We start from the raw sequence: 23,182 nt of genomic DNA, 5'->3' as shown, positions 1-23,182 counted from the left end.
TTATGTCTTTAATATGTTTGCATCCACATTCTGGGACACTGTTCTAACACAAGTAAAGACTCATTTATCCCAGCAGGCCTCTGACAATTTGTTGTAATTTTGTCTGATCTATCTCCATGTTTTTGTGCTGTGTCGGTCTTTCCTGGTTTTTTTTTACTGTTGTTTTGTTTGTATAATAGAAATGCCCAAAGACGTACGTACTTGCACACACCCAAGCTCTGGGGTGTGGTGATAAATAATCCGGCAACTCTAGTGATCACCAGATGACAGAAGTAGCACACAGAGAGGCTAAGCAATGCACCAATTAAGGTGAGTCAGAACACTGGATAGTAAACAAAGATGTAAACAGTAAGGGATTTGAATTATGTTGGAAAAAAAAGCTTTGTAAGTGATGCATATGGAAGATGTTTTTAAGGCTTCATGCACACAATGTCTTTTGGTAAAGGAACACTGAATGTAAACAGAACATGTTTGTTTGAGAGAAAACTTTGGAGGGCATACTTATTGAGTTATATGCTCAAGGTCATTTACAACAAATAAAATCACCAAATATGATATCCATGTTAAAAAATTGGGCTTCTAGGACTAGAAAACCATAAATGTCATGTGGCAACATTAAAGAGGGAGTACTCTGCTCATTTAGTAGCTTTACATGGTTTACAGCTCCAAAGATTCTTGGCTTATCTCAGGCTGGCGTCTTTCAAAACCTAAATTTCATCCTAAGTCTGAAACGCTTCATTTCAGCTATCGCCACCTAGCACTCCAGATCCCAGCTCTCCGGTAGTCTCCTCCACTGTTGCCATGTAACAAAGTTGTCATCATGAATTAACGAGTGTTTCTAAATTTGAAATGAGAAATTATTGAATGTGTTTTGGACCCCAAAAGTTTGGAAAGGGACAGAAATAAAATCCACAGCAACAGAGAACAGAGCTGGATGTTTCTGTTTGGTAAGTGTTTCGTTTATTTTGCTCTTTGAAGGATTCATCAATCAGTGATGTCATAATTTAAGCCAATCTGGCTTAATTCTCATGTAACTTTTTGGACGAGCCGTTCAGAGCAGCCTGCAGTCTCAGCCTGGGATTACTCCAACACAAGTTTATCTAACTGTTTGAAACATTGCCCATGTTTAGTATTGATGTCCAAAATTTTAACTTAGTATTTGTTTGTAAAGTATGAAAGCTTAACGCCACCTCTTTAAAGTCTGGAGTCTTTCGTATTTTCTGTGTAGTCTTTTCAAAGACATTAGAAAACACAGAGTGCAGGAACAAAGCAAACCTCCAGAGAGCTAGAGGGTTGATCATATTACAGTAATATGCAGATTTGTTACTGTACTGTGTATTGATATAAATAATCTGTCATATCACAATTTGCCCTCTGATGTGTTCCCTCAAAAGCAGTCACAGCTGATAACTAAGCCCCTCCTCCCTTGCAGTGGACTCATTGACCAGCTATCAAGCAACTGCTATAACTCTCCGCCCGGCACAGATCAGGAGGGTTCTTAACACTTTTACATTCGTATCTGTAGCGTGTTGGCATTTTGCCAACACATCGCCCCTGCTCCACACACTACAGAGGGGACGCTTTTTTATTGTTTCTCCCCCGTCAGCTGTAAAGCAGGAGGCCGGGGGCTGCTCTGGATTAGCAATGCTCCATGCAGGAAGGTCCCAAGAGGGCGCCAAAACAGTCCGTAGTGTAGACCTCCACCTTTACTGTACTCCCCTACGCCACAGTCTATTCCACTGCTCTGCTTACATCATTTAATCTCATCACCCTCATCCCCAAGTGAGCTTGAACTCATTGTTCTCCTCAGCACAGCCATCAGTGGTGGCTGTAAAAAGGCAAAAGAGAGGCAAGTAATCCCGGCCCTCCATCTGCCCTAACTCATGGGCTTACAGGGCTTACTGGGGGCCCAGAAGTGTGCTCACTGAACACCCCTCGCTATTTATGATCTGCCTCAAAGTACAATCACTCTGGAGTAGCCTCTGTGGCCCCCTAAAACGGGCTGAGCTCGATCCCAATGAAGCCCACCTCTTTGAGGTCATCTTTTGCCATTTTGCAATAATGTTCACGATGCAATTTATACAACAGCCTTTTTGTCATGGTATGTTTTATACCTCCATATGGTTCCTCTTCTTTTTTTCATACCTAAGTATTTGTTTCTTGAGCCATGCTTATGTTTCCAAAGTGAAATACTTTTTTAGCCTCTTTAAATGTGCTTTGAATTAGCCTTTTATATTCCTTGATATTTATGATTTGTGCCACTCCTTGCATTGTCTCTTTTGATAAATATTTCAAACAACATCAAGGGATAATCTTGCTTTGATTCCTCTGCCAACAAGCAACAAGAGAATCATTTTCAAGGCCCTCGTGAAGGCTTTGGTGTTTGGGCCAGAACTTGCTGCCTAACTCATGTGGTAGATCAAACTCCAGTCCATTATAGTTACCGAGTTATGATTACAATATTCTCTCACTGACCTCATGTCACAACATTTAAGATCTCACCAGCTAATCTAAGATTTCAACTGAGTTGGGTGCATGTAACAGAAATCATTTTGCACTTCTGCAGCTTTTTCTCTTCCTAACTTTTCAAATCTGTTTTTGTATACCTGTTTATCTTTGCAGAGATAAACTCCATGAATCTTCAGCAACTACTCCACATCCTCTGTCCTCTTTTCCTATCTCGCTTTCAACCCGGGGCAAAATCTGTCCGTGAGTGCGAAGTCCCAGCCAGCATGTGAAGGGTTACAGCTGCAACCGTTTTCCCTGGCTTGGCCTGGGCCCAGAGGCTTAATAAAGGGAATTAATGGAGTGCACTATCTGTCAGATTCCTAAACACAGCTGGAGCGGATGTCCATCGCCCCCAAGCTGCCCAAAAAATCTTACTATCCTACTTCAACAACATACCCTCTCCCCTTCCCCTCACATTACCCCCGGAGTGCTGACTCCGTGAAAGAGCCCCAGCTGATTGTGAAAGCTGTTTATGTATCATCACTGTCGGTAATTACACAATGTGGGATAACAAACAGGGGGACTGGAGTGAAGTGAGGGGGGGGGCTGCTGTGTGTATGTTACCATGGAGTGAACTTTTTGGATACAGGGACAGCTGCTGCGTGATGGCACTCAGGGATACAAGTGATCTGTGTAAATACAGCCAAACTAATAATACATGCTGTGTACTCACAAGCATGTGGCCCGCCTTGCAGTACTTAACACAATGCCCCCGGCAAGGACAATGCTGCACAAAGCCTGCACACACGTACGCCCGCTCAGCTAGTTCAAGACTTCACTTCAGATTACACAATCTTGACATGTGAAAAAGAACTGAAAAGTGTGCTTAATTTCTAACTTTAAAGTAGAGTAACTTGAGCACCCTAATGTCAAAGTTGAAATGTTTTAATGGAAGACTTTCATCAGAAAGTCAGCGCTGGGATGTGCTTTTAAGCATATTTTCTCCGGGGATGGCAATTAATTTTTACAATTTTCATGATAGCTGAGAGTTTTTGGCAGTGTGCCAGTTAAACCATAGCCTAAATGAATGGGTTTGTGCCAGCAGGGAAAACATAGTAGAAACAGAGGGGGGTAGCAGAGTAAAAGGGGACAGTAACACAATCCTTAAAAACAGACTTCATCTGCTTGAACTTCGTTTGACAGAGTTCCTACACAGAGACTCGGGGGATTCAGGTTTTCAGAGGGCACGGACAAATGGCAGCTGGTGTCAGAAATCATTCAGCGAGAGTTTATCTTTATCTGACTGACTGCCACACTGCGGTATTGTGCGACCGCTCGCTGAGTGTTCAGACTGCAGAGCAGGGATGTCTATGTCTGAGAAAATGCACACTGGCAGGCCTCCAAAAGAAACACACAGGGTTCAGAATTCACCCCAATATGCTCTCAACCTCCAGAGGCCATGCAAATCACAAACTGGGTCAAGGTTTATCCAGGTTCAGGTGCAATTTTCTGGGGTCACCAGAGATCAAGCTGAGTGACTTAACAGAGTAACAGAGGAGGGCTTTCAGAGTCCAGGTGTGACTTCACCAGTATTGCGTTAATGGTACTTTGTCAGGTCAACAAGACTTCAGGGTAGCTGTCGAAAAAGGGAGATTTGGGATAACTAAGTATGTTTTTCAGCGGTCACGCATTCAGCGGCGGACCTTTTTCAGCTGTCATCCCGTCTGTGCGAGCATCAGATGGATTTCATTAAGAAACCTTTGGCACCATATTTATTATCATTTTAATGACATGTGAGAGAACAACCTTGTTTCAAACTCAAACAACAAGGTACTCTCAAGGAAAGGGGAGAAGTTTGTTTTGCTCTAATCTAGAAAATTAGTAAACTGTCACACCTTTATCGTGAGTAGAAAGCTACAGACAGTTTATGGATATTCATCAGTCAACATGTTAATACAAGTTTGTGAAGAAAGAATAAAGTAGCGACTTCTTGGAGCCTTGATGTGATTAACCAGGGGAGCCTCCATTGTTGGAAAATCTACCAGAGAATTACAAAGTAAGAACAGCATGTCAGCATACCTGACAGACAGGATCTAAAAATACCTGGAATTTTCCTCAAACATATTACAGGTACAGCGCAACTTAGTCTAAAAGTAGTCAGGTGGGCACACTCCAGTTGTGTGCTGTCAAATCTGGGATAAGGGGCAGAGTGAGACTTGGTCCCCACCATGTTGCATGCTTTTAGCAACACATGCTCTGGAGACTCTCTTGACCTTCAAGAAAGGCACAGTACGGTATTTGGAATAATGTGAAAATTCATCCATCTTGCTGGGCACAACATGAAGAAATTTCAAGGAGCCGTCACCCTGTAAGCCCACTACCTGTAGGGATTGGCATTGGGGCTGGGTGCATTTCAAGCTGGGCAGCAGGTAAACACAAGGAGTTGTGGGTGGTATTGCAGGCTGTATATCAGGTTCAAGCTAAGAGCAACACAACCTAAAAAGTTCCTTACTGGTTCTCATGGAGCAGAGGTCCTCATTAAACCTACTATACAACAAAATAAAGAGTAAAGGAACGTTTCTTATTGATCTTCTATTTAAGACCAGGTCATGTCTTAGTATTTGGTTATGTTCAAATACATTGTTTTTTCCCTTCCATGTCATTGCAACCAGCTGTTTTTCACTGCTTCAAATATCCTGACATGTCCAACAAAAGCTTGAAGAATTCAATAAGCCACTTGCAAACTATTTGCTTGGAATCCCTAATTTCAACACATAGCTTGATATAATAGCTGTATAATTTAAGCCAACACAGGATTAGGTTTATTACTATTCAGTGATGTGATAGTGAATGTGATCTCCTGGCTTCTTTTCCAAGAGCAGGTAAGCCTGACTGATACGAGTCTCACAAAGTGCTGAATAACACTGTGTGTGATGTATTCAGTAACTTTATCCCTTTGGCATCAAATGCTGAGGCAGAAAGCTTCATGCAGATAAGACTGTTGACATTAATGCTAGCATCAGATGCCACAGCCAAGACAGTAAATTTAGCTCAAGGGCACCGATTAGCACAATGAATTAACATCACATCACAGCAGAGGTGTCAAACAATCATGCTGTTCTGCAGCGAATAAACAGTGAGGAAGAGAAAATAGCTGTTACTGGTTCAAACAAGTCACGACAGGAGCTGTGATGAACTTCTTGACTTGGGAGACACTGCTGGATCACACATTAAGCTGCATCAACACTTATAATTCCAGTGATGTTTGAGAAAAAGGTTAGTCCCATACTGACCCTTCCTCTTTGTTAATTCACGTTGCTCCTCATTGGTGTGAGCATCTCATATCACCAACGCTTGCTTATGTCTTCTCTGTTTATTGCCTTCTAAGATCTAAAAATATCAACAAACTAAATATTCTATATATATATATATCTTCCAGGCTAATTAAGTTATATTTATAGCCTTGGTTTTAAAATAAGTACCAAGAGTAAAGCAAGCAGAGGGAGTTCATTAGATTTGAGCAGCAGAATGAGGGCAGTGTTATCACAAATGGCTGCTTTGTGCACCATGAAAAATGAGCTTTTTCTTCAAGGGTCTCAAGGGAGAGGTCGGTGACCTTCACAATTTTCCCCAAAAACATCAGCCGCTACATGGAGGGGGAACCATGGGGGGGCTATGAAGGGAGACGCCGGTCCTCATGAGCACAGGGGGTCTGAGTCTACCTGAACAGACCACAAGGAAACCCTTCATGAACCACCCTCCTCCTGCTTTTATTTACACTTACAAACACATACACACGCTCATGAATCCACACTCACTCACACATACACACAATGGGTGCTTATACAGTACTTACTTTAATATGTGACTGTAATTCTACAGCACTTAATCAAAGAAAAATGCATGCCTTATAAAATGAGCTTTTTCCAAACTAAATTAATTCCCTGTGAGCGTGTACACGAATATTCCAACCTTTCCCCTCTCTGTTTTCACCACAGTACATGCAAAGCTGTTTCAACCTCCCCACACTGTTTGTTTGTTTTGCCCCAAAAGGCTCTCCCTGCTGGAAAGAGCTGTGGTACGCTGATGTTTATGGTAACCATATTCCATTTCAAACGCATGTAGCTTTTTGCAGTCAATGCTCTAGTGTGGTTGGCCTTCTTGATCTCATCTCCAAACAAAACTGCACAAATTTACCATCTACAGTATTACATACTAGCGGCATCCACATCTGACTTGAACATCACTGTCTAGCTGTGCAGTCTCAGTTAGGAGACACAGATAGGATGGAAAATGGTAAATACTCTCTTGGGATAAACACATTTTCATTGATACAATTTGATGATGTATTAGTCATTGTTGTGGTTACACATGTATCTTTACACAGACGTGTGCACTTGAATGCATAGGACAAGATTTTAGTTTCTCCATATGTCAGGTGTCTGTTTGCAGCCCAGGTACTTCTGATCAATGATGCTGGAGCATGCTTTGGCTGTGTGAAGGACAACTACTATGTGGAGAGCAAATGAGGCAATCATTTATCTATTTAATGAACAGAAAAAAATCAACACACCCAATATCTACATTTAAATTAATGGGATGATCCCTGTTAGCTGCTGTCTCTCAACTTCACTTCTAATTTAGCATCTCTGTTGGTCATACTGTTATCAATGACCAGTGCACACAGATGAAGTTTTGGTCTGGATATCGGTTATCATTAATGCACTGGGAGTTTCCACCACATGCTTAAAGCTAGGGTTGGTAGTAACGGAAAACTAGCATGAATTTGAATGTAGCATTTCCTCAGGACTCCGTCTTACCCCCCCCCCCCCCCCCCCCCCCCAAAAAAAAAACGACACCCCCGCTCACATGCACGAGCGCCGCTGATTCGCGATGGTGACTGATTCAAAACCAGTCCTCTGCACATGGTTTGTGTTTTGCACTATGTCAACATTCTCATAGTGAAAGTTAATAACACAAACAAACATGAAATGTACGCTTTGCAGGAGGCGGGCAGAATGGCAGGCCGGGATTTGATTGGTCTCATAATTTTGCTCCTGATGGCAGGGATTGGTTGGTGTTTTCCCAGGTTTACTCCGGCTGTAGATAGCAGCTTTTTTTTACCGCTTTTTAAAGAACACATTATGTATTGATTACCATCAGGACATAAAGATGATTTTAACCAGTATAACAAGAAGTGGATCTAAATCTGACTACCAACCCCAGCTTTAATCTTCATGTGATGGGTTCCAAGTTGTCACACAGTGAAACTGTTGTGTATTGCTGTTAAAATAAAGAAAAAGTACATGAATATATGTATCAGATAACATGGGACTTTGAGGTCTTATTGGCTTAGTCTTAGTCCTAATGTCCACCTCTGTTTGAGTATTCCTCCAGTATAATATGGCCACAATGAAACGTTTAAAATGCAGGTCGTGTTCCAGTTTGGCCTTGACCCAAGGCTGTGTTGCTGCCCTGTGCCACTCATACCTTGTCAGTGAGAGTGGCTTGTTTGACTGGCATCTGGTCACGGGTCATCTTGCTTGGAGACAGCTGCTCCCGCAGGGCCCTGCTCTCCTCTAGCTCACTGACTGCAGGGCTCTCACCTGGGACAGAGAGACAGATCATGCATACAGAAGTGTCACTCTTACTACGTGAGTTATATGATAACTGATATCTAGCAGGGCAGGTGTATTGTATGAGCTGCCTGAATTCAATGGTTGTGCTCCTGGTCCTACCAGCTGGCTGCTCTTTCAGGTTACTGGTGATGATGTGGCGGATGCGGCTTGTGACAGGTGTCGGGGTGACACTGGACTCCTGTCCATCACCTTGCAGTGTCAGACTTCTTTCTCCAGAGCTGCTGTCAGAGTGAAGCAGGGACTCCTCCAACTTCTACAATCATACCAGTCACACCAAAAGAATCACTTACCAGCAAAAATCACAAAGCTTTACAAAAAGGGCCAAACTCATAGGGACAGACTGAGAGGGTACACTGCAAATTTTACTAAGTCTACTTTAGAGGTATAAGCTCCAACAGTACATACTCAACAGTAGTGTTTCATCATTAAACCTGAACTGTTTAGCTGTTTGTTTAGAATATACGCTGTATTAATGGATTATCAGTATTGATTTACCATGAATGAAACAACTGCTCAATCCAGCTGGATTCTTCTAACTTTGCATAGTCTGAGCTATTTTGCCATCTCAATGTCATATTTTACATCATTTATAGCAAACTAGTTGAGAGTGACTTCAAAGGAAACGTACTTGTAGTAAAGAAAATAGAATACAACCCTGTTTAAAAAAAAGACAGGATGCTGCATAAAATGTTAATCAGTGTAGAATGTGATGACATGCAAAACATTGAAACCTCATATTTAATTGAAAGACACAATAAGACAAAATGTAAATTGTTGAAACTGAGAATGTTGTCTTTGGAAAGTGATGTGCCCATTTTGAAGTTGATGCTAAAAATTGGAAAAGTGGAAACGAAAGTGTAAAACAGTCCTCTTTTGTTTACTTTTTTAATATGCTTCTAGCATCAGATTTTCTCAAAAACAATGATTTTTTCAGTTTCAACATCTAATTCATTGTCTTTGTGCTATTCTTAATTAAGTATTGGGTTCTCTAAGTTTGCAGATTATCACATTATATTCCTTTTACACTGCTTATCACAGAATCCCATTTTTTGGGGGGGGAAACTGGGATGTTTCCCAATAAAAAGTAAAATAAAGTACAGTTCACTTAAAACAATACATAATGAAATCAGTTTGTACCTAAAAGTATTGCTTCAATCTCACTACACTTTGCATTTAGGCCTCCTGATACCTCTACTAGTTCTATGTGTCAAAAACTTTGACTCTACTTTACTCCATAATTCTTATTTCACATAGTTTCTGGTTACTTCATAGATTAATGTTAATATTCCTCAGTATTCCTCTCTGTAATAGATTCCAATCCTTAACAGGTAATGTAATGCACTCATTCTGGTCATGTAGTAAACTATCAATGTATTGGAAAAACATAGTTTGTTGTTTGTCTAAGGCTTTTGGAAAATGTTGGTGACCTGACCCACTGGTGGCTATCCTTGGAGCTGCAAGCTCCTTTTCTTTTGCCGATAAGTATTAAAAGAAAGCTGTTTTGTTTGGAATGGTAGTTGCAAAATAAATAAAACTAAGAGTTTGGAAGATGGACTCTGTGCCCACCTTTGATCTGTGGCAGGGAGAAATGGAGATCACTGCATCTTGAGTGACTGAGATTCCACGACAAAGACAGGAGAAGTGTGTTCAATAAGATTTGGGGGCCTTTGCTAAATTTTCTTTGTGGCAAAGATTAATATCCTGTGTCTTAACTGCACCATCCTGCTGCCAGTATGTGACTTTGTTTTTTCAGTGTTTTTTGTTGGGGTTTTTTCCTAATAAGAACAGCTTAAGAGAAGGTTTCAGTGTGATCAAGGCTGCTTTTGCAATAGATGTGCTCTTTTTCTGTTCTTTTTAAAAATTTTACTTTTGGGAGGGGGGTAGGCTTTTATTTTTAGTTTTGCTGTTTTTTGTTAAGTCTTTATTTTCTATGTTTATAAAAGCAATATATATATATTATTTTTTTTAAATCCTCAGTATTTGCATTATTAAATACACTTACAGTAAGTTAATAACAGCTCATGTGAAATAACTTCCTTGTATAGTGCAATAACATTTGAAGTGCAATAAAATCCTAGGACACTTCAGACCTTGCTCATTGCAATCCTTTTCTCAATCCTTTTGGAATCTACCTCTTTGCACAGCTATGATGGATGTTTGTGCAGCTGGATGCACATGGGAATATGATTCCTTTCCTTTCTGTCTTTAAGAACCGGTCGTCATATTTTGTTGTGCATTGAATATAAAGTTTAAGAGAGCTGAATGTCACTCACCTGAATCACAGCCTCCAGTCTGGGTGAGTGTTCGCCTGGATCCCGTTGTGAACTCATCGCGAGAGTTGGCACAGCTTTAACAACAAGCTCAGTAAGTCACGTTAAACCTTCAGTAGTTTCATTTATCGAGAAAACTAAATTAACGCGAGCATTATTAGATTAGAGTTAAAGTTCTGGATAGAAAAGAGTCAAAAGTTGAGCCAAATCAAATAAAAACGTAACGTGTCGTTATATTACTGACGTAAAGAAGTAGATAAAGTCGCACTGAGCTGGTAACGACCATAGGTAACGACTTAAAGTAAGAGCAAAAAGGATCAAATGCATCACTGATGAAAGTTTTAAGCACCTGCAGGAAAGTGACTCTCACATCAGTTACCACAGTAAACACACACTTCCGGGCTGTTGCCATAGAAATAGAAAGCTGGCTTGTGTGTTCCCATGGCAGCGGGACGCCATGATGGATTCCGATGGGTTAATAACTAACCATCAACCTCATCAACACACTCAGCTCCAACATCTTTGTTTCAGCAAATAGGAGGTTGAGATTTTTTGTTGAAATGTGATTTTGACGTGAATAGGAATCCTACAAAGTTATCTGGTTTTCATAAACAGGCTCTTCTTTCTTACAAAGTGGTATTTGCCCACAACTTTTCTCCTCACAATTCAACTGTCTGGAACAACAGAGTAAATTAACAGGAACTCTGTCTTTATTGGTCATTGGTTTAGAATAGAATAGAATGTACTTTATTAATCCCCAGAGGGAAATTCAGGTGTCTGGCAGATAAAATTATACTAATCACATAAAACAAGTAATTCAGGTGTCTGTCAGCTCATCTCCCATTGGCTAGAGAGTTATGAAGCCTAATGTCTGCAGGGATGAATGATTTTCTGTATCTCAGTCCTGCAGCACAGAGAGATGAGCCGTCCACTGCTGCTGTTTCTCTGATCCACAAAGAAGTTGTGAAGTGGATGATCTGTGTCATTTAGAATGTGTGCATCTCTCCACCACAGCCTCCAGTGAGTCCAACCTGGTTCCATTCACAGTGCCAGCTCTTTTCACTAGTTTGTCCAGTCGCCTCGCATCCTTGTGTTTCATACTGCTTCCCATGCAGACTGCAGCATAGAATAACACACTGTCCACCACTGTCTGAGAAAACATCTGCAGCATCTCTCTGCAGATGTCTAAGGATCTGAGCCTCCTAAAGAAAAAGAGGCAGCTCTGCCCCTTCCTGTAGAGTGCATCTGTGTTAAGGGACCAGTCCAACTTTTTGTCCAGGTGTACACCAAGATATTTGTAGGTTTGCACCACCTATGAACGAGACATTGTATTTGTGACTGATCTGATGGATTGTAATGGTTCTTTTTTGAGTCAAGCAGATTTTGTTGAAAAATATAATTTAAATTGTTCACAAGCAGCCTTTAACAAAATATGTAAAGCAATTCATCTACCCTTGATCCACTTGATTCAGAACTTATTTTTTTGATTGAAGAACTTAATCTAATGGAAATAAAGTGTACTCTAAATTTATTAAATGGCCTATTCTACCCAAAGTTAAAGATATGCATTTCAAAATCCTAAATAAAATTATCCTGTATCAGATATTCTAAAAAAAAAAAAATTAAGTTGGAGGTGGATCTATGTTCCTTCTGCAATAACGAAGATGAAACTCTTGAACATCTATTTTTTTATATGTCCCGTCTCTCACTCTTTTTGGTCAGATTTTAAAAAATTGAGTCTCACTAAAAATAACTGATTTTCCATCTTTTGAATAACATCATATTGTTTATTACATGGATTATTTGGGTATTTCAGTTTCAGATATTATTAATATTATTTTATTACTGGGTCAATACCATATCAATTGTGCAGAGTGGAGAAATTATAAGCCCTCCTTTCCTGATTTTATAAATGATATTCAGCTTCCTTTTTTTTACCCTGAAAAAACTACAGACAAGAAAAATTGCTAGCAAGATATGTTTAGACGTTGCTCATAATTTATTATTTTAATTTGAAATATGTATATATGTATACATGTGTATACATAGGTATGTGTATATTTGTATGTATATGTGTGTATGTGTATATTATGTGTATATATTTTTTCTAATCTTTTCCCACTATTATAAGAGCCAAACATGAAAAGAAATTTGAAATGAGACGTCCCCTCATCCTAAACTGCTTTCTATATATGGACTGACCAATCAGCTATTTGCTACGCTGATCTTTGATTTCCTCTTTTTGTGCCTCTGCTCTGCTTCATGTTGTTTTTGGATGCCTGACTCACTCAGTAGCCCTGACGCACCTTATTTGTTGCTTTACAGTATTTTGTTTTGTTTTCCTTACATGATTCCCTGTTTGTTATTTGCACTGAAATTGATTGTAATATGTGTTTACCATCCTCATTGAGAGTTTGTAATTTTGTAAAATGTTCCAAAAAATTATAAAAAAAATAAATAAAATCAACACACTACAGACAAAGTAGTGCATTTTATTACCTAACAGGGTTTTTAGCAAACGCATGTTATTACTAATTTTAACACTTCAAGTTCAAAACATTTGATATACAGCTTAAGATAAAATACTGTCCTTATCATCAACAAAAAGTAGCCTAGCATAAAAACAGTTTCTTTCACCATCATCTTCCAGCACCTTTCAGTGACCTCATTCACATAGAAGCCATTTTCCTCCTAAGTCATGCCCAGGGAAGGAAACTCAAACACTGTTATGAAGTCTTACTGCTGTTAGTGTTTATTAGACTAAATCTAATCAAGATTTGTGACTGCTCCAAGCTTGATCAGCATCATTCCTGTTGTAATTCATTAACATAGTTCCCACTGCAGTGTTGTTTCTAACTTCAGATAGCAGTAGAAGAAGAAGCATATCTGAAAAGCTGGTGACAAAGACGTCTATGTACCCTGATTTGAAGTAAAGTGAATTCATTCAGGCCACAATTTTAAAGACACAAAAGTAATCAAGGGCTAAGTTAATAAACTTAGGATGTTTTACATCAATAAATATGATAGGGATGGACATGTGCTCAAAAACCACAACTTTTATGAGATTTTGTTCAGCAAGACATCCTTTTCTTGTGGCTGATAACTTAAGGTTTGGTGGTGTCAACTTCCAGTATTTTGTTTTGTCAAATGTATGTTTTTCAGGGTACTCTTTGCCAAATGTCATTATGTTTTGACAAAAATGCAATAGCTACTACTTAATTTCTGAACTTCCATAAACTTGCCTGAGGATTCTTTTTTCATCAAATATTCTGGAGGGGTTTTGAGAGCCAACAGCTTTGGTTGGGAGTGGTTGTTGTCTAATTTATGGCAGTAGGTGTGGGCCTATTTGAAATACGAGTGAGAAAAAGAGCAAAAAAACATATATTAAGGACTGGGCCTGGCTCTTGGCATGTTAGGATGTTCAAATGTGAGGATCAAGCCACTTGTAGATAACATCTCAGTTAGAGTGAAGTGTCTGACAGCAAATATAAAGAATTAGTTAGGTTAAAAAACATCACATACAAGGTCAAATTTCCCTCCAGATTTTTCCTATCAATTTATTTTTTAGATTTCAATGTGGGTAAATAATTACCAATGTACTGTACCCAATAGTTTTATGACTTACAACCTAGAATATAAAAGTACAACTTTACGACATAATGTCAGCTTCTCACCCTGAGTGTATTTTCAGGGGAAAATGGTAAATATGGTATATAAAACACTAAAGATGATCACACACATGATACAAAGTATAAATAAATTGAGTAGTAGCCAAGCAATGCTCTTAAAGCAACCCTGATGATTATGTAACACACTACTCTAGGACACAATGACACCCAGGGATAAACATGCCATTTACATTATAACATCAGTATTACAGCAACACGTCTCGGTGAACTCCATGACTCTGAGGTAAGTTCTGTCAGTTCAGGAGGCCGTTATGTTGAATCTAAGGGGAAGAGCTCGGGCCATAGGGATGGATCAAGGAAGATGCTGCAGACTCCGCTGTAAAACCAAAGTCTTGGCAGGAAGCTTTCCACCTCCCAGGTGTTGGCCGCTCGGTTATAAATCTCCACTTCCACCCCGTAGTCCCCCTCCATACCTTTCCAATGGCCTCCTGTGACAAACAGCTTGCCATCTAATGTTACCAGGCCGCCATTCTCATGGAGCATGTGGAGAAGCTGAACCTGAAGAGGAAGAGTCATCACACAGTTAAAGGCCAAATAACAGGACAATAAAACGGATTATTTATACTAGGTTTTTTTCAATCTAGGGTTATCTTACTGCAGCCAGCATTAACTCACCTTCTGCCATATGTTTGCCACTGGATCATAAGAGTAAACTTTTTTAGTGTTGTCAGCAACCAGATAGATAGTCCCATCCACACAGACAGACCGGGGTGAGGACAGGTACTTAGGGATAAAGGGTGAACATATGCCGATCCAGCTATCTGTGAAGAAGACATCAGAACAAAATGAACACAAATGATATCTGCTGTGAGTTAAAATGATTAAGAATAGAGGATTCTGAATGATTTGAATCCTGTTTATAATGTAAACATTGCTCTATCATCACGGTTTATTAAAAATGGCGATACTAATAAACACATTTAGGTGAAATAAGCTTTCTAAAACCATGATAAAGAAAATCTACTCTTCCAGTGATTCAGAAATACGCTGGAAATGCACAAAAATAACTGCTTTAGTCTAGATTCATGTTTACCCCAAAGGTCTCACAATACTATCAAGGACCTAAAAGGTTCCTATAGCCTGTAATGTTTGCATTACCATTGCAGACTATTTTTTAATATCATAAATGTTCAGCGTTTCAAGCTTCAGCCTCAAAGTTCAGTACAAAAGTAATTCCCAAAGCAGGGACTTCTTGGAGGGGTAAAATATAGTTCTGGCAACCAAGCTCTGACAAGAGTGTCCCTGTGTTGGACCTTCAAAAGGTTCCTGGGCCCTGGGTAAAGATCTTGCTGTGCTTATCTTTGAAATGTCTTTGAAAATGTGGCAAGGTACTTGTATTTGGGAAAATATGACAGAACGCAAAACAAGCTCATCTGACAACAAAGACGTGGATTGAACCTGTTAAAGAAATCCCTTCACAATCTTAAGGCTTTATATTTGATCCTTACCTATAACAGGGTTGTAACACTGCATGGTTAAAGCGTTGTACTTCACGGCACATGACCCAATCACATAGAGCTTCCCATGACATGCTGTGGCCGTGAAGTTTGTCACATATCTCATGGCAGGGCATGTCAAGGCCCAGCTGTCGCTGTAAGGGTCGTAATGCTCAACCTCAACACGATCTGCTGTTGTACCTAAAGGGGGGGGGGGGGGGGGATAGATGATCAGTGATGATTTAGAGATATTATGAGCATGAGCTGCTTGAGTTTATTAAGATGTTCTCTTGAGCTGCAGGTTTGAAGCACCACATGCACAAATGTATTTATTTTCTTACCTCCAATGACGTAAATATCCCCGTTGAGTGTTGCTGATGTGTGGTTGGTGCGAGGCCGGAGCATGGGTGCCACAGTTACCCACCTCCCCTCTCTTGTGATGTACTTCCAGGTCTCTGTGGTGGACCAGGTATTGGTATTTGAACCTCGTGAGCCTCCTGTGAGGCAGACAAAAGCACTTTGTCAAAATCCTCTCTTACATTCCTCCCAAGAGAAAACTAATGACTTCTGCTCAACATCGTTTATCATCACTGGTTTGCACCGTTTCTCCTTCAGTCTCAGCATTTTAAAGAGATGCGTACTTGACTCACCTGTGACATACACATCATTGTTCAAGGACACCATGGAGTAACCCCACTTGTTAGGGTTGGGGAAATTAGGGAGCTCATGCCACTGTTCTGCAGAGACAAAGAAGAGGAGATAATGTTGGAGCATCATTCAGATAGAGAAGGAAAGTATGATGGAAAAATAGGCTTCACACATCCAAGACTGTGAGAGCCAGGGAGGGAAAGACAGATGAGAGAAGACAGGTCTTTTCTTAGTTTAATATTTGAGGAATGAAGTTGAAATTTCAAGAAAAGTGTCCAGCTTTCTGTCTAAGGGATAAGAAAAATAAATTGAAGGAGCATTTTTTTGTTTATGAGTTTTTGATTATGGTTCATTCATTTGTTGCATACGACCCTCCACCTCTCCATCAATGCCCAGACTTTGCAGCTTAATCTAATTAGATGGCATCTTCAGTAATCTCGCCATCGCCTCCCAGTATTTGCAATTCTTCAGCTTTATCAGCCCAAGACGACCATTTAAACCATCTCCCCATCATCCCCCAATCATTGCAGTTTGATCAGCTCCAGTAAGTCATCAACCTCCAGTGTCTGAACTCCAGGGGGAGATAGATTTTGCTGCCACTCAGTGCTGACGGCCTTCAATCTCCCCACAGAGTTCACGCGCCATAGAGACTCAGACAATTACTCAGTATCCCACAATCTTTGTAAATAAATATTACCTTTAATTCATGAACCTGTTTCCCCTGATTGAACTGAAGGTTTAACTTCATTAGCTACATTCTGTCTGTATTCTTTGAATCCAAAAAGAGCAAGACATCTGTCCCCTCTCATTGTTTCTGTACCCCTGACCCATACACGCTTCCATACAAATGTTAAACTTATGCATTATGTACTGCATAAAACCAGTTACATAAAATTCAATGCAATGAGCTTCCATAAAGTAACTCTCGAATAAAAAATCCACTCTCTTCTCCAATCTCTTCTTTCAGCTCTGTCAGAAAACACTTGATGATAAAACTGATGATTGAAATCCATCACATCCAGATAGCATTCTTCCAGAGCTGCTTCTTTCAGAACTAAAGTAAGAGGCCTTTTGTAAAACTATTACAAACAATCAGAAAAAGATTCCCCCACAAAAAAGCCTGAAAATAAAAAACTTAATATGTGTTGAAAAAGTGTTTGTACTTGTCTTTGTGTTGTAGAAGGCACAGTTCCTGAGCAGCAGTCTTTGTAGTCTTGGGTCTCTGTCCTCTTCTTCATCTGAATCCTCATCGTCTGAGTCATCCAGTGAGCGGCCGCCCATCACAAACAGCACCTCTTGCACGTTTGGCTGTGGACTCTGAGCGTCAAGCCTGTCCATGAGTTCTGGCGTTGACTCCATTTTCTTAAAAGGGAAAGTCATGATTGTTTTAGGAAATCTACTCAGATTGAACAAACAAAAGATAACAGAGGAAAGGAGGAGGAGGAGGAGGAAGTATGAACTCACTGACCTCTCTGTGGATTTTCTCCACAGCCTCTTTGCAGCTGGGAGAAGCCTGCACTAGACTGTCCTTCAGCAGGGAGTCAGACAGGTAGTCCAGGCTGAGCAGAGAGAGACGGGACAAGGTGAGGAGTTCAAGAAGGTGGCAGAGCCGAGACTCTGTGTGGTGTCTGACCCACATCAGGATGGCCTCCACACGGGTGACCTCTGACCTGATATGTAGTCCTTCATCTGACAGGCAGGCAACCAATCTGTCTTTTTCCATCAGCAGAAACTCCTCACCTTGTTGCACAGCCTCAAAGTTCTCCAAGAGGAAGGCCCTAGCTTTGGCCATCACCTCAGGGCAGCCATGAATCGCCCCGAACTCCAGGATCCCCAGACAGTTTGTTGCATCAATCTGGTGCTGGAGGTATCTGCTGCACACGGTTCTCACTGTCTGGAACTGCAGCTGGCTGGAGGTGCAGATCAGCCCCTCCACATTGCTCTGGTTAATAGTCAGTTTGCCTGTGTAGGCAAAGTCCAGTAAGCTGCTGAGTATATCCGGATCAACATCCTGAAGCTCCACACGCGCAGCTATGCTCTCCACAAAGTCCCCTGAGAACATGCAGTGGAAATATGGGCTGCAGAGGGCTAACATGCCGCGGTGACAGGGGAAGTCCCGACCACCGGCGCTCAGAGTTACATCAACTAGTTTAGGGTGAGAGCACAGAGAGCGCAAGCCCTCAAGGATGCTCTGAGGATGGGAGGACAGACAGAAGTCCAGGTCGTCCACATTACGCACCATGGTTGACTTCAGTCCAAAGTGAAGCCCAAATCTTCTTTCAGTAGGGACGGTTTAAAGATGGGTTTGGTTTACCTGCCAATAAAGATAAAACACATCAATATGCAGAAGACATCCTGCCAGAGGAATGTTAACATATCAAAAACGTTTGCAACTTTAGTAAGAGGTATACATCTTTCTACATTTCAAACAATTTTCAAACAATCTATACTTGATAGTAGATTTCCAAAGATCCAGGCTCCACCATCAGCTAGTTAACATTCGAGGGGTGGACATCGAGGTGGGGCCAACCTACAAATATCTAGGCGTACACCTGGACAACAAGTTGGACTGGTCCCTTAACACAGATGCACTCTACAGGAAGGGGCAGAGCCGCCTCTTTTTCTTAAGGAGGCTCAGATCCTTAGACATCTACAGAGAAATGCTGCAGATGTTTTATCAGTCTGTGGTGGACAGTGTGTTCTTCTATGCTGCAGTCTGCTGGGGAAGCAGTATGAAACACAAGGATGCGAGGCGACTGGACAAACTAGTGAAAAGAGCTGGCACCGGGATTGGAACCAGGATGGACTCACTGGGAGCTGTGGTGGAGAGATGCACACAGAAGAAGCTAGAGGCCATTCTAAATAACACAGATCATCCACTTCACAACTTCTTTGTGGATCAGAGAAACAGCAGCAGTGGACGGTTCATCTCTCTGTGCTGCAGGACTGAGAGATACAGAAAATCATTCATCCCTGCAGCCATTAGGCTTCATAACTCTCTAGCCAATGGGAGATGAGCTGACAGACACCTGAATTACTTGTTTTATGTGATTTGGATCATTTTATCTGCCAGACACCTGAATTTCCCTTCAGGGATTAATAAAGTACATTCTTCTTCTTCTTCTTCTTGTACTTGTGTCTTTACATATTTTTGCTTCTAATTAAATATAGAAGGAGTAGTTTTCAATAGGTTGCATCTGTTTCTAATGCAGATGCAGCATCTAGACTCTTGTAAAAGGTCTCCATGTTCAGTTTTACATGACTTAGGACCATGATCACAACAGGGTTTCCCAAACTTAGCAGTGCTAAGGACTCACCATGCAGCATTAGCTCTGGCTTGGATGCCCTTCTTGCAAAATGTCTCAAAGTCCCTATGCATTACAATGGCTTATAACCAAAATGAAACATATACGTAAGAATCAAAGATATTATTCTGTCATTTTACTTGATGTCTTTCTTGCAGTCAGTCTTTCAACATTTCTGAGAACACTTGGTTCAGTTTGGAGTCACCGATCCATCTGACAAGCATGTTTTTGGACTGTGGGAGGAAGCTAGAATACCCAGAGAGAACCCACACATGAACGGGAAGCTCATGCAAACTCCACACGGAAAGGTTCCTTCTTCCTGTGAGGCAACATAGCCTTGGATTGAAATTGAAAAAGGATGCAGATTTTGATATGCAGTGATAAATAATATCTAAAATTGCATTAGGTTAAAAATGAATAATAGATATTTTTTGTGTTTGTTTCATTATATCCTCCTCGTTCCTCCAAGTTGTCCTGACACCCTTATGTCTGCCGGTGACCCCCTCAGGAAGGTTGGGAGCCCCACTTTGAAAAATAGTGTTAAAGAACACATATAGATCATGGATTAAGAACAAACACAATATCAAACAATATGGCGGGATTACAAGAGATGTTACCAAAGGACATTCAGCAGTAGTTTACCTAATTAAAAAGTAACCACTGGCTCCTCTAAATGAGATAACACAATCACTTTTGATTAGATAATAGTTTAAAATAACACTGATAAAAATACTTGTCTCTTTTGTTTGTTGTGTTAACAATTTAAAGGTGACATATCATGCAAAATTGACTTTTTAATGGTTCTTTACCTAAAATATGTGTCCCTGGCGTGTCTACAAACCCCCCGAGAATGAAAAAAATCCATTCTGCCCCTGTTCTGATTTCTCCACCTTTCTGTAAATGTGTGTGAAACGAGCCGTTTCAGACTTCCGTGTTTTTGTTACGTAACAACAATATCCGGTCTGTCACGGAGTCAGAGCTCGGAGCTTGTTCAGCCCATAGACTGTATAAAATAATACTGAATCCCCCCTCCGTTTTTCACTACCTGCACAAATGTGTGCTAACAAGGAGCTTAGGAAGGAGGCATGCTAGTTGTAGGCTGTCTTAATAAACACAAAGGTCGGTTTTACTCCCCACGTCTGCAGATTTGAAGATCTAGTGGATGATTTTTATTTGTCATGGATAAGTGCTAGCACTAATTGGCATAGCCACATAGCTACATGTTCGTAGCTGTAGCTGTAGCTGTAGCTGTAGCTGTAGCTGTAGCTGTAGCTGTAGCTGTAGCTGTAGCTGTAGCTGTAGCTGTAGCTGTGTACCAAGACACACGTCGACATACTGACAAATAAAACAACAAGAAACACTAAATCTGTGACCAATCCTTCAGAAAGGTCCTGCTGCCTTTCTGGCAGAGGTCGGTTTTACTCCCCACGTCTGCAGATTTGAAGATCTAGTGGATGATTTTTATTTATCATGGATAAGTGCTAGCGCTAGTTAGCATAGCCACATAGCTACATGTTCGTAGCTGTGTACCAAGACACACGTCTACATACTGATAAATAAAACAACAAGAAACACTAAATCTATGACCAATGGTTCAGAAAGGTCCTGCTACAGGCGCCTCTCCGTCAGGATCAGATTCAGAGGGTTGAAGTAATGCATCTCTGAGCAGCCGTGTATATTCAGCCAACATGTAAACATTAGATCAACGTGCTGGAGAGCCGAGGCACATCCACTTCCGAAGGGGGCGTGGTCAGAGGGAAAACAGAGTGTTCTGATGAGGAATGCAGAAGAGGACTTTTCAGGCATGCCAAAATCTGATTTCAAAGTGTTTTTTGAGCATAAACTTTAAAGACATGTTTTGGGGACCTCTTAGACCAATATATATTGATGAAAAAAGCGTGATATGTCCCCTTTAACATTAAAACAAATTATGATACCTGTCTCTTTAACAGCTGTCATTACAGAGGCTGCAGACCCTGTGGTCTCTTTTTTTCAGTAATATTAATATTTCCTTCTCTGAAAGGTCCATGTTCGATTGGGAGATGACTTTATTCAAAAAAGAAAGAAAGAAAGAAAGAAAGAAAGGAAGAAAGAAAGAAAGAAAGATGTCATGTCTCGTTGTTTATGTTAAGATGCACCTTTTATTTTAGTCTTGTCTTGCATGTTTGTGATGTCCACTTCTATTTTGTTGTCACGTCTCTCCTCTCGTTTCAGGCAACTTCAATCCCTTCCCTGGTGTTTCCACACTGTGGTGATTGTCGTCCCCACCCCTCGTTTCCACCTAAGTCCCATTATCTCATGTATAAAAGTCTGCGGCTGTTTTCGAAAGGCCTACTGCCTACTACTAACTAATGTAGTAGGCAGTAGGTACTGCCTACTACATACTGCGTTTGAATTTAGTCTGTAGTCTGACTGTTCTGTTCGATCTGTTCTGCAGTACGCTGGGACAGACGTCACTGAATTTCATTTCTAATTTGAAAAGTTAAGAAGTGGTTTATATGGAATTTAATCATTTTCACAGCACCTACAAACTGAGTCCCCCCCTGTCAAAAAAGAAGAAAAAAGAAAAAGCGGAACGAGTGCTGTGCATTGTGGGAAACAGTACGTGAGGGAGACTGGTCCGATGCGTACTGTGAAATTTTCCTGAATCAGTAGACATCCGGGGAGTTTTGGCATACTGCAGATTTTGCTCTTGTTCACATACTACATACTGAATTTTGGCCAAATCAGTACGCACTGCTAGCATAGTAGGCCGCTTCCAAAACAGCCTGCGTCACCCCTTGTCTTGTGACAGATTGTCGTGTCTTGTGCTGAGGTCTTGTACAGTCATAGTCCATGTTGTCAAGTCTTTCTGTCTAGGTGTGTGAAGTTTGTCCCTGGCGGTTTTCCAGCATTGCTGTGATTTTTCGTTTGTACTTTTGTTTTACTTACTCTAATAAAGAGTCCTTTTTGACTAAGTCGTGCGTTTGGGTCTTTGTGCCGAAAAGAAAGAAAGAAAGAAAGAAAGAAAGAAAGAAAGAAAGAAAGAAAGAAAGAAAGAAAGAAAGAAGAAAGAAAGACTTCAACCCAGGTTTTTATTTTATGAATATTGTAAGGGCAAGACTTTGAGAGCTGTAAGGTCAACTGATGGCTTCACTGTTACTGTTATGCAAGAGTAACAGTGAACTACAAAAACATGTCCTACAGAGATAATTTATCCTTCATTACTTACTTAAAAAATTTAAATGATAAACAAGTTTTCTTCAATTGTACAACTCATGGTGGATTAAGATGTGTTTTTGTACAAAAGATTGTCTGAAAGAGCTCCAAAGGGAGTTCAAGAGAATTTAAGATGTACTGAGAGTCATTGAGTTCAGATCTGAGGAGCACAATCTCTCCTTGGTAACTTTCCCAATCCAAGAAAAAATCAATAAGTATCTTTAAAAGAGCGCCTTGTTTCTCAAGTGTGGCATCACCATGTTGTAACAAAGTACCTCTGGCTCGTGATCAGAGTGATTCACTGTTATAGTAACTCTAATCTCATCTGAAGCCAACAATAACTACACTTTCCTGTCATCAAATACTTAGTAACCAAAAACACACTCACCACAGAGGCAGAGAATGGAAATAATGGATCATCCTTCCAGTTACGAAGCAGTTTGAAGCTGATCAACATGGAGTGGGCAGCATGGCGAGAAAGCTTTTGCCAAGTCACTGGGACGGGCTGCCTGTCTCTGGGTTATTTTTAGGACACACAGTGACGCCTCG

The 23,182-nt window shown here is 40.6% G+C and overlaps 2 protein-coding genes across 4 annotated transcripts in view; both read right to left on the bottom strand.

Moving 5' to 3' along the window:
- The window catches only part of crocc2 (ciliary rootlet coiled-coil, rootletin family member 2), a 48,869-nt gene extending 38,115 nt beyond the window's left edge, over nt 1-10,754 (bottom strand). For 2 of the 3 annotated variants that reach the window (XM_034674121.1, XM_034674137.1), the window contains exons 1-3: nt 10,361-10,754; nt 8,187-8,340; nt 7,939-8,054 (exon numbers count right to left, since the gene is read on the bottom strand). In XM_034674121.1, coding sequence (XP_034530012.1) covers nt 7,939-8,054; nt 8,187-8,340; nt 10,361-10,417 — 327 coding nt within the window. In that variant the 5' untranslated portion in view covers nt 10,418-10,754. The remainder of the gene's footprint in view (nt 1-7,938; nt 8,055-8,186; nt 8,341-10,360) is intronic. The other variant, XM_034674129.1, reaches the window with a different exon arrangement.
- A 2,079-nt stretch (nt 10,755-12,833) lies between these two features.
- klhl30 (kelch-like family member 30) lies at nt 12,834-23,146 on the bottom strand. Its single transcript, XM_034711244.1, has 8 exons — nt 23,022-23,146; nt 17,599-18,444; nt 17,294-17,492; nt 16,133-16,219; nt 15,824-15,979; nt 15,495-15,683; nt 14,662-14,807; nt 12,834-14,544 (listed from the first exon to the last, which is right to left on the bottom strand). Exons 2-8 carry the CDS (start codon nt 18,370-18,372, stop codon nt 14,296-14,298), a joined length of 1,800 nt encoding a protein of 599 aa, XP_034567135.1. The 5' UTR covers nt 18,373-18,444; nt 23,022-23,146; the 3' UTR covers nt 12,834-14,295.
- Between the last annotated feature and the right edge of the window lie 36 nt (nt 23,147-23,182).

The sequence above is a fragment of the Notolabrus celidotus genome, chromosome 2 (genome assembly GCF_009762535.1).
Source record: "Notolabrus celidotus isolate fNotCel1 chromosome 2, fNotCel1.pri, whole genome shotgun sequence".
NCBI lineage: Eukaryota > Metazoa > Chordata > Actinopteri > Labriformes > Labridae > Notolabrus > Notolabrus celidotus.
This window is presented reverse-complemented; position numbering and strand designations above follow the sequence as displayed.

Bases quoted from the DNA above. Each gene is read 5' to 3' on its own strand.
- klhl30 (XM_034711244.1), bottom strand. From the start codon at position 18,372: ATGGTGCGTAATGTGGACGACCTGGACTTCTGTCTGTCCTCCCATCCT. The intron at 16,220-17,293 runs GTACAAACACTT...TTGTCTCTGCAG, and splicing joins CTTCTACAACACAAAGACAA to AACAGTGGCATGAGCTCCCT. The intron at 15,980-16,132 runs GTGAGTCAAGTA...TCTGCCTCACAG, and splicing joins CAATGATGTGTATGTCACAG to GAGGCTCACGAGGTTCAAAT.